This window comes from Erpetoichthys calabaricus, chromosome 1, assembly GCF_900747795.2.
Source record: "Erpetoichthys calabaricus chromosome 1, fErpCal1.3, whole genome shotgun sequence".
Taxonomy (NCBI): domain Eukaryota; kingdom Metazoa; phylum Chordata; class Cladistia; order Polypteriformes; family Polypteridae; genus Erpetoichthys; species Erpetoichthys calabaricus.
The window spans coordinates 243,752,946-243,765,102 of NC_041394.2; the positions used below are offsets into that span (position 1 = coordinate 243,752,946).

A 12,157-nucleotide genomic window follows, 5' to 3' on the forward strand; every position below is an offset into this window, starting at 1 on the left:
TTGTCATAGGATCTCAAATAAATAATATAGATGAAACATCAAACATCAAGGTGGCCATTGCTGGATTTGTAGCTTTTTCATACTATTGTGTGGCACTTCTTTATGCTTTGCAAAGTTAACTTTTTTCCTACTTCTTTCTACTTTCTTGTAATAGATCAATGTTTCCATATCACCTTGAACACCCGTATTAGCCCCAACAGCAATACATTTCATTATAAATAAGAGGCAGCATGAGGCTGTCCTTTATAACAGTAATAATGTTTTGCAGTTCCTGATGTTCAAGGTGCTTCACAGATATTCAGCCCTATCAAGGTATTAAAAAACAAAGAAAAGATAAAACACATGACATACAAAGTTCTGAGAACGAGAAGCAATAAACAAGAAAATAATACAAAGGGCTTTTTACTATTACTAGTTGGTGAAACGATATTCTGCTTGATTCACCCAGAGAGGTTTAGCAACGCAGCACCTGACGTCTCACCACAAAGCCAAAACTTTTGATAAAAATGACAGACCCAGCTGAAACTTCTCGAATATTTAACAGTGTCAGAAGTTATTGTGGTGTCTGCCCTCATTGACGATGCACAGAATCAATTCTAAAAAAATCAGATTACTGTATTTTAAATAATAACACACATTTTAGACATTATTTGAGAGAAGACAAAAAAAAACAAAGTAAAGCAAAACCCATTTGACCAGTGGCTGACCAGTTGCTAAAGCATTTCTTACCAATTGAATTGGTCCACCTCTTTAGCTAACTCTCCAATACCATCAAAGTCATCTAGTCAAGTGTAATCTTTTTTGGCAACCGAGACGTTAAACAAGAACCATGTCTAGCAGCTCTTGGTAACTGCGCAGCCCTGAGATCCCCAGTAACTTTTAACGCATTGGCATTTGACCTGCCCTCTTGCTTGCATGTCTGTACACACCCAAGAGCACCAATATGACAAGATGCACAGCCTCCATCGCCCCCTGCCTTCTGTCTGTCTGATGTTAGATTCAGGTGGGATTTACTTGCATCACCATAGGTGGTGCCCATGCCTTTGCCAACTGTGTGCTATCCTGGTGCCCTTTCACAAACTACAAGAGAAGGCTTACTTCTCATGAAACCTCTGATTGTAAATGAATTTACTGTAAATAGTCTGGGACTTTAAAATCGATCTGTGATTTCGACATTAAGTGTTTAACGCAGGTTTCTTTTCAAATGTCAGGCAGTTTATGCGGTTTTACCCAATATTCAGTCGGACCCCTCTCGTTTTACCTGCACCGAAGGACTGTGCAACATTTTCTCTTTGGTAACGTTACGCCTGCTGGCTGGCACAGGAAATCTGAAGAGGAAGTATAAAACTTATTCAATCAACAGCGCAAAGGCTAGCAGAAGATGCGTTCGTTTGTTAGAGAACGCGAACAGCAGTCTTTAAGCCATGACAATTTATACCTGTTTTATAGCCGCTCTCGCTTTGCTCTGCTTAGGAACTTTTTGTCAGGAGACGCGCAAATTCCGGAGCGATATTAATAACCTGGCGGTCAGTGCCAAGGAGATCTTTGTGGCTACAGACAACTTTCTCTACAAGCTGAATCACAGTCTGAATGTGGAGGTGGAAGAGGCGCTCGTCCTCGACAAGTCGCAGTTTAATCGGGTTAAGATCCTGCTGGTGTGGGAAGACAACGGCACTCTCGTGCTGTGTGGTACGGGCGATGGAGGAGCCTGTGAAGTGAGAGATTTGCACAACGTTTCACACATCACGGGGAAGAAAAAATCCGTTGTCCTCACGCAGCTCAATGGATCAGTAGTGGGCTTCATTTATGACAGTAATGGTAAAAAATATCTGGCACTGGGGGCATTTGCTACATCTATGCAGACTTCGGATGAAATGATCACATTAAGAAACTTAGAACACACAGTCGATTTGTTTACGGCGCAAGAAAAAGACGGTGGGTTAACACCGTCAATTAAACGTGAGGATATACCAGGAGTCGGCCTACTGGAGTTTGTTGATGGCTTTCAAATAAAAAATATAAGTTATTTTGTAAGCAATATGCAAGTTAACTCAAGTTATTCAAACGTGACTATATTCAGGATGAACACTAGTTTGGAATACAAGAATCAAATTTTGAAGCCCTTAAATTACACGGCAGTCTTGTGCTGTGCCGACAAGCCGTGTACGAAGCTGCTCGCCTCCACGCTGCTCCTGCGCTCCGGAGACTCCGCTCTCTGGGTCGGGGTGTTCAGTGCGGGGCGCACCGGAGATTCCGACAACACGGTGCTGGGGCTCTTCGACCTGGAGAACATGAAGTTCTCGGAACCTTCAAAGGTGTGTAGCATATGTCGTAGGTAAATAATGGTGTGCTGTTAAAGTGGGACACAGGCGCTCACTGCAGCAAGTTCTTAATTTTATCGCGACCTAAAAAGTCTAGTAAACAGCAAATTACAAAAACGGCCCATGAATGTTTAACCCAGTACCCCTTTTCAACAAAGATATACATTTTAGTGTTGACAGAGTATTAATATATAATCCCAGCATTACTGCAGTTATATTGCTGACATTTGAACTGTAAAACACTTGAAAGAAGGCAGAAGTGAAACAACCTTAGCGATTCTCGAACCGTAAGTAAATTTTCTCGTAAGCGGTTTCTGTTTCACAAACAGGATAAATCATATCCAATAACGGTTTAGTGTGTGAAAGCAAATGCAAATAGAATATTTTAATTATTTGAGGGTGCCTCACACTTTGTTTTTTATTTCTGTATTCTGAACAACAGCTAGCACCGATCGTGACTACTTACCAATTTACACTGAATTTATTGAGCCTGTGAATCTGTAAATTATTTTTAGCAACATTCAGTTTTTAAGGAAGTAATACTTAGAAACATGACAGCCTCAGGAGTCTGGATTTAAATCCTGCCTCTGTCACTGTCCATGTGGAGTTTGAACTCTGTGCTCTATCTTAAATGGCCTTTCATTGGATATTTCAATTTTCCACTCACAACCCAAAGACAGACTGCTTAGGCAGATTATTGACTTCAAACTGTCTCTGTGTACTTGTCCTGCAAGTGAGGTGCAGATCCTGCCTTGTGCCTAATGTTGCCAGAATCGGCCCTGGGCCTTGTGACCATGAACTGGATAAAATAGGATGGAGAATGAGTGGATAGTTTGAAGGAAAGTTCTAAAGTTTTCCTCTCAGGGATAAGACACCATGGAGCAATTAACGATCCTTCGGGTCCATAGTATTATAAATCATCCAGTTTATCTTTTCACATTGTGATGCACTATTTTAAAAGAATATTCTCTAAAAAAAGGTTGAGGACCTGCAGTAAGCTGGAATAGCATTTTAATTTTCTCAACAGAACAAATTCTCTCCCTTTACTTTGCTCTTACTTGCCCATTGGTAGAACACTAAATTCAGAGTTCTCATCATTCGGCTTTCTTTTTCCGTAAGAAGCTAATTGTAAATTTAGCTGATTTTTCTTAAATTCTATTGTTTTGTTTAAAGGCTGTCTGATCAAGTAGACAGCTGTTTTTGTTTAAGAAATCTTGGAAATGTATGTTTATACTCAAGACCAGAATATTTCTTTGAAATGCTCTGTTTAAATATCCTTTCACTTGTTTCTATTTATGCATATGAAAACATACAAGTTTACAGTGTATTGTAAAAATTGTTCTTTTTTTAGACTACCTTGTTATTTGCATGTGATTAGGGCCAAATGTTCACCAAGTAATGTTAAAATTGATCATGTTTAATAAAACCTCATTCTTTTTACATAAAATTTTCCATTTTATTTCCTTGATTGTGAGCACATAAAGATTGTTTGTATATTTTTTCAGTGTAAGCTGTAGGAAAAAATACTCTTAAGTAAAAAGTAGTTCTGAGTCACCATTAATAATTCATTCAAAATGGATGTTCTTTATTACATTAAGCCTTATAGAGCCTCTGCAGTTTTATACAAATAAGGGGGAGACAAGCTTAGATACAAGGAGGGAGAATTGTTTATTGAATGCTTCCTCTATTTTTATTGTTATTTTTGTAGCAAGAATCCCCTGTTGTAGTGGAGTATTCTTTAAACTCATCATGATTATTTATCTGGCTGTGAGTTTGAAAGTGTGAAGTACTGACAGTGAGGACACAGACAGGGGAAATTGGTGTTAATAGTGGGATTGAGTAGTTAAGTTATTTAGCAAACATTGTCTTACTATTGTACACAAAAAATAAGATTGTCCCCTCATTCCATGAAATAACACTGCCCACATGAGACAGACATTGTTGTCACACTCAATAATTCTATAAAGTCACAGAATGACTGAGGGAACTGAGAAGGCTCAGGTCAATCAAATAATGTAGTTATAAAGTTGCACTTAGCATTAGTGACAAAATGACTCATCTGCAGAATAGTCCTTTGAATGATTTGGAATAAAAACCCTGGTCATTATGTAAAAATTTAGTTAATTTATTAAATTAGACAAAACACTACTTTACAAAAATCAAAAGGCAATAATAAAGTTGGGGTGGCATGGTGGCGCAGTGGGTAGCGCTGCTGCCTCGCAGTTAGGAGACCCTGGGTTTGCTTCCCAGGTCCTCCCTGCGTGGAGTTTGCATGTTTGCATGTTCTCCCTGTGTCTGCATAGGTTTCTTCCGGGTGCTCCAGTTTCCTTCCACAGTCCAAAGACATGTAGGATAGGTGCATTTGCGATCCTAAATGGTCCCTAGTGTGTGCTTGGTGTGTGTGTGTGTGTGTGTGCACGCCCTGCCCGGGGTTTGTTCCTGCCTTGCGCCCTGTGTTGGCTGGGATTGGCTCCAGCAGACCCCCGTGACCCTGTGTTAGGATGTAGCGGGTTGGATAATGACTGACTGACTTATGGAGCCAGCCATGTGCACTCAATCATTTCATTGTAACAAGACTGACTAAAATGACAAATCAAAAAAATTAGGTTTATTTACATAATACAGTCAAGAAGCATTCCAGTTTACACCATTCAAAATATAGATAAATGCTATATTCATGTAACACACATACAGTATATTTTAATATTATCTAAAGATACCTAAATAGTTACACAGATTAAACATATCTGACAAATATCTACTTGATTGAACAGGGCTTCTTCTATATAAATTCTTATGAGAAAAAAGTAAAAAGTTAAAATGTTTTATGATCTCATCTCAGTAGTGATGTGCTGGTGCAAATTATATGGACTGTCTTAATTAAGCAGGCTGTCATAGTTAGATGCACTCTTTGAATTCATACAGAACGTTTTATCCTAACAAAGCTTTTAAAAGAGAAACTTAAAATACTGGACAGAACTGAAAATAAGAATGTATTCCTGCATGGTTTTTGCCTTGGGTATTATGTTTAGCAAATACAGTTCCAGCAGCTTAGATTCAGTAACGCCATACTTTGTATCTTTGCTATACTGATTCACTTTACCCCTGCAGGACTGTTCTATCCTGAAGCCCATCAAGGAGCTCCTTGTCCATGTGAACCTGACTGCTGTTTTGGCCATTGAAGTGAATCAGAGGATTGTGCTTTTCTTTGGGACTGGAGATGGAATGGTGCTAAAGGTGGGTGCCACTCTAGAGTCCATCTGAATGAGAGTATAACTGACTGAAACGTCTAAACTGCACAGGTCTATAGTTTTACTGTTAACACATTATTTCTTTAGATGTACATCTATTAGTTTTTGGAAATAAATCTTAAGAGAATGGGAAGCAAATGTCTTTCAAGGAAAATCAATGCACTTTTGTGAAAGACAATACATCTTAAAGTTGTATAGGTATAAATGTACCATTGACCTTCATCTTTAATTTAGCAGACTGAAAAAGTAGATACAAGTAACCTCATTTGACAACAAAACACAAAATGCTTTTTCTTTAACTGTAAGAGATCAGATAGAACACAATAAAGATTTGGGGCACCACTCAGCGACCCTGTATAACTGAAAGGAAAATAACATGCAATAATTGCAAAGAATGTCTTTTCAGATGGGAGTTCCACAGTGAACTGATTTGAAAATGGCTGAACTTCTGGTCATATGTGCTTCCAGCCGGAGAGAGGCGGGTCCAGGCAGGCAGTTACTGGAAGTGATGACAGAGGTATTACAGCTATCAGTCATCCAGTCTTCAGAGAGAGGAAGAGAAACGGCATTAGAACACAGTGTGGAGTGGCTGTTAATTACAATCACCAGAGCCCCTAAGCTGTCTCCTATGTGAATGACACAGCATTTAGTACATTTAGTATTTAAGAAAATCTTTGGAATCAGATACAACAAAGCTTGTGTGAATTGATCATATAGTCCACTTATTCCAATGAAAGTCATGGATAGGAATTATATGACTAAGCACAAGGCAGGGAAAAGTACTTTTGTGCCATAAGGAAATGCTGTACCCAAGATCAGGATTCCATCATTAGAAAAAAATTGAAAAAGAATGTCATATTAAGTTTAAATCATTGATGCTTCCCTACAGACTAGTCAGTGGATCTGCACCTATATATATATGGAGACACTTGTGTGGTCTTATGCTCTTTCTTAACCTGTCTGATCTGCTGATGAGCAGTGTCTGGTGATGTGGTATCTCAGTCTCATGTGTAGCTCGTAACTGTTGGAATGAGGTGCCCACCTCCATTCAGAAATTCGGACTCCCTAAATGTCTTTAAGAAACTTTTGAAGATTCTTTTGCTTGGTGAGTTTCTGTCTAACTGAAGTTGTTATTGTAACCTTGGAATTGTTAAGTAGGTTGCATTTTGTTCTGGGCTCTTCACTTGTCCCTTAACACTTGTTCCCAAACAGTCCCCACGCTTATATTACTTGATTATGTTGACCTCTTTTGTACGTGGCTTTGGGTAAAAGCTATACTCAGCTTGTTTGCTAAGCAAATAAATTTAAATGTAAGTTCCTTTCATTGATGGATAGCTGAGCTCTACAAGAATAATATTGCTGAATAACTTAAATTTGCAAATAGCACCTGAAATAAACAGCACACCAATGAAACAGTGTGCTTTAGACAGGCAAGTCAAGCTGAAGTTATCTGATTTTAAAGTATAATACCATGTTTGGTTTGCACACTGCCTTTGACCAGAATGAACAATTGTTGTCTGTTTTTTACAGAATGTTTCTGCAGTTGTGTATTTTATTATACCAGGCACTGCAGAGAACTTAGAAGCAACTTTCTCATGGATTGCATAGGCAGAAGTGTGATGTGTAGAGTAAAAGCTGTTTATTTTTTATCAAATATTTATCTGTTTCTTGACTCCCATCTACTTTTTTAAATATTGTTGTTTTATTAATAGTTCCTTGCCTGTTTTAAATTCTTTGCCATAAACACAAAAACCTTTTTCTTCAGATGTTTGGAATATGTGCTGCTTGTATTTTTTCACATTGTTTATTCAGTCAGTTTGTTTGCCTTGGCAAAACAAACACTTAAAAATGTTAAAGGAAAATGACAATTGTCTTATTAATTCAGGTGGAAACTGCAAATTATTTGATGTTAACTTTAAAACTAAATCAGTGTAAAGAAATTTCTTATGAAATGTTATGACTTATCAGTATATCAGGGTTAATTTTGCTAATGCCACTTAACGAAGAGCTATTCAGCTGGAGAAAAAATAAAGAAATGACCAATTCCAAATAAAAGAAATATACTGTATATAAAGATATGCACAACAACATATAATATGAATAAAATTAATAATAACAAAAAAACATGTCTATTGTTCTAAAATTAAATCATAAAGCATTATTCATTCATCGTAATTATTACTGCCTGATTAACATACTCAGAATTCGCTGGCGCTGATTCATTCTGCAACATAATTCATTTCTGTCCATGGTTCTTAAAGGCTGTGTGTGACTTAGGCATGGTTAGACAATTTAATACATTTAATGCTATTTTGTATCACTTTTAATCTTGACAATTTTATTTTTAATTTTCTGTTATTGGCTGGTAGACATGTATTATTTTCAGCATCCAAGATGGTCATGATCAACATCAAGCTAAACACGTTATGGTTGATGTGGTGACATAGTCTTGATGGCCATTTTCATATAAATAATAATAATAATTCATTACATTTATATATATAGTCTTGATAAAGGAAATCCAGAACTGTGATATGATTGTCAGCACTTCTAGTCCATTCAGAAAAGTCAGATTGTCATTTTTGACACAACTTCTCTTATGATTTTTAACTTGTTAATTATCTTGTATGTTGAGCACCTTTACTTTTTATGTTCTTGTCAGTCTGATTTGTTCGTCATATCTGTTTCGCTGTTTGCTGTTAATTTTGTTTTTTACCCTCAAAAGGTTAGTTACAACAGTCAGGTAATCACACTGACTGCACATTTGATGATCATGACAAGGTGAAAGTGGTTTTCATTAAAGGGCCAACTGGCATTTAAACAACAATTTATTTCTTGTGTAGCCCAAAAACACAAAAGGAGTGCCAAAATGGGTGTTAACAGGCCTTATTTTGTAACAGCCCCCAGCCATGACTCCCTAAGAAAACAAGAAAAAATCACCAAAAAATACCCTTGTAGGAAAAAAAACAAATGGAAGAAATCTTGGGAAAGGCAATTCAAAATTCCCAATACACAAAACAAACACAAGTAATCCTCTTCACAGAGCTAGATAGCCAATCTATCATTGCCTTCTCAGGGATACAATACAAAAGTACAATAATAATAGTACAAACTGCAAAGTACAATGCAAGAATATATTATATCACTTACTAAATACAGAACTATCACATATGCCAATACAGATTTGTTCAGAGTCCTGGAGACCTCAGCCAACAAGCCACCTTCCTCCTATTGGCCATTCTACAGCTGAGTCGGTGCTGGGCTGGCTAATCTGATGAATAACAGATATTTCCAGTGCTTCTTTTTCAGAGATAACTTTTCCTTAGGCAAGAAAGCAACAGTAGAGCAGTGGCACCAAGTGTCACAAGAGGATACAGAGTCGATAAACAGAATGGGGGAGGGTTAGTAACAGTTTATAAATATCGTATTAGTTATATTTTAGTACTAATGACAAAAAATAGAGATGCAGTATGCACAGCCAATCAGCAGTTCTACTCAGGGTATGCTAAACTGAAGTAGTGATTGTTCAGTCTGGACTTACAAATTGAGACTGAATGGTTAACTCTTAGAGTAGCAGGCAGACCATTCTTCAGCTATGGGTCCCTGTAACTAAGTGCTCGACCTCCTTTTGTTAGTTTATTAATCCTTGGAATCATAAGCAGAATGTCATCTTCAGATCTTAATTTGTGCTGTGGTTTGTAAGTAATGACAAGTTCAGATAAGTAAGCAGGACCTTGGTCATGTAAGGCTTTACAGTATATATTAAAATGAAGATTTTGAAATTTGCCCTTAATAATTAACCAGGAGCCAAGGTAAGGACTTAAGAACTGGAGTTATGTGTTCATATTTTCTAGTTATTGTAATAATTCTTTCAGCAGCATTTTAATTTGAACAGCCATTGAACACTGCATTACGGTAGTAAATCCTACTGGAAATAAATGCTTGAAATAATTTATTAGTATCCTGCATATCTAGAAAATACTTTAACTTTTCAACATTTTTAAGGTGTAAAAAACATCTTGTGCAATGTGCACTTTAAATGACATGCTAGTAGTGTAAAAGATTCAGTAAAAGCGGGCTGATTCAGTAAAACTAATGGTGATTTCAACTAAGTTAAATAACGACAAAATATGTTAAGATCAGCACCATTACCCCCAATAATTAACATTTCTGTTGTATCTGTGTTCAAAAATAAGTAGTTATCATCCATCCACTCCTTTAATTCACTAACACATCTAATTAAGGACCACACTGGCATCATTTGGTCTACAAGAAAGGTATAACTGGGTGTCAACCATGTATGAGGAAAATTAACGTTATGTTTTCTAATGATAATTCCCAAATGAAGCATGTGAAGTGAAACAGTAAAGGTCCCAGTACTGAGCCCTGTGGGACACCATATCTAATGTCTGTGTATAATAATGGAGTACTTTCAGCACCTTTCTGCATGAACTGGAATTGATTTGATAAATAAGAACTAAACCAGGCAATGACATCGCCTATAAGTCCAATGTAATTTTCCAGCCTGTGTAGTAAAATAGAATGGTCAATGGTATCAAACATTGTACTTAAATCTAAAAACATTATTTCAGTGGAATTTCCTTCATCAGAGGATATCAGAATATTGTTTACAACCCGTGGTAGTGCTGTTTCTGCACTATGGCCAGATCGGAAGCCAGACTGGAATTTCTCAAATAAATTTTGATGTGTAAGGTGTGATTGAAACTGATTGATGATTACTTTTTCAAGTATTTTAGAGAGAAAGGGATAATTTGAAATGGGTTTATAATTATTAAATATATGCGTGTCTAGGTCTGACTATTTAAGTAATGGTTTGATGACTGACACTTTTAGTGCATGAGGTACTGCGCCATTCAATAATGAGCTATTGATAAGGCTAAGAATAGGTGAGGCAAGAACATCCATTGTTCTTTTTACTAGTTTTATTGGCACTGGATCTAGGGAACAAGTAGTAGGTTTAATTTTAGACATTAAAGTTAAGACTTTCTGTTCTGATGCAGGACTAAAATTTCTAAAGCATTTAACAGTAAAACAGAGTTTACCATGCAGTTTGCACTGTGATACTGAAATATTGGATCATATAGTTTTGATTTCTTCATTAAAGTAATTCATAAAGTCTGTACTGCTAATGTCTGAAGATATTTTGCACTATAGTTCTGAATTTCCATTTGTTAAATTACATTAGATTAGATTAGATAAACTTTATTCATCCCAAGGGGAAATTCACATGCATACAGCAACAGAAACATAAAAAACAATAATATTCCTGGCTGCAAAAGGGTTTTGAATATCACAGAGATGTTCACAATACTGAGTCTGAAACAGAACTGCTGAGGGTTTGCAAAGATGGCGGCTTTAAGGGATCAGACCGGAAGTGATGTAAGGGAACCGGAAGTGATGTTCTTCTGACACCAGTCTTTGCACTGGAAGTGACGTTCTTCTGGGTGCCAGAACCGGAAGTGATATTCTTCTGGGCACCGGAACTGGAGGTGACGTCATCAGCTCTGAGTCAGACAGGTTTTCCCGTGGCTGGTCTGTAGAGATAACAAGAGAAGGTTTAGTGCACCCCGCCACCCCCTGGCCTGGCGTGGAATTACCTTTGCTTGGTCCATACAATGTCCTTCTACTCACATGTGTGTGACAATATATAAATAAAATTTAAAAAAAAAAAGAATAAAAAAAAATATATATATATATAAATATATTTATTGTGATGGATTGCCGGCTTCTTATTCCGGCCCTCACCCCCAGGCCGCCAGGAGGAGCTCTCCCAACAGCATGGACGTGCCCCGAGTTCCAGCAGGGCCTCATGGACTATGTAGTTTTTATACACAGCCCTGCTGGATATCTTGGGGACCACTGGGAGTCGCTGTCAGGAAACCCGTGGACTCATATGTGCCCTATAACCTGGAAGTACGTCCTGGTCATTTGAGCAGGAGAGATGACGTACTTCCAGGTTGAAGATAAGGACTGTTTACCCTGACCCGGAAAGGAATAAGGAACTGTGGACTGTTGGACAGGAACACCTCCGGGTCAGGGTGTATAAAAGGACTCTGTGAAAGCCCAGACACTGAGCTGAGCTGGGAGGTAGGGTGGCTAAGTGTCTGGGCGAGGAGGAGAAAGTATAATTGTTAGTGTATTGATTTATATGAGTAGTGTGGAGTGGAGGGTGCTTTGTGCACAGTATAATTGTACAATAAAGAAGAATTGTACTATTACCTGGTGTTTGAAGTGGTACCTGAGGGTTCAAGAGGTGGATCGATACCTCTACCCCTACAATATATATATAGCTTCTTGAGACTTTTAATTTCCATCTATAGTTAAGCCTAAATTTGGTTTAGGAGTGGAAGATGCCCATCTGCCTTTAAGTTTACACCAGTCCCGCCCCAGTGTCACTGGGAATGGTATACTTGGAAGGACCGGTATGACTATCTTTTCATGTATACTTCACAATTGATGATACAGGCAGCGGACCTGTAACCATGGGTTTTCCCATGGATACAAGGTAGACTATCCAAAGGTTTTAGCCACTGTTGCGGTAGCACACATCGGTGGGCAACAATG

At 37.7% G+C, this 12,157-nt stretch overlaps 1 protein-coding gene across 1 annotated transcript in view; it reads left to right on the forward strand.

Annotated features, from left to right (window-relative positions):
• plxnc1 (plexin C1) overlaps positions 1-12,157 on the forward strand; it is a 175,217-nt gene that overhangs the window by 35,520 nt on the left and 127,540 nt on the right. Inside the window, exons 2-3 of the mRNA XM_051931202.1 lie at positions 1,575-2,315; positions 5,433-5,558. Of these exons, the coding sequence (XP_051787162.1) occupies positions 1,575-2,315; positions 5,433-5,558 (867 nt within the window). The remainder of the gene's footprint in view (positions 1-1,574; positions 2,316-5,432; positions 5,559-12,157) is intronic.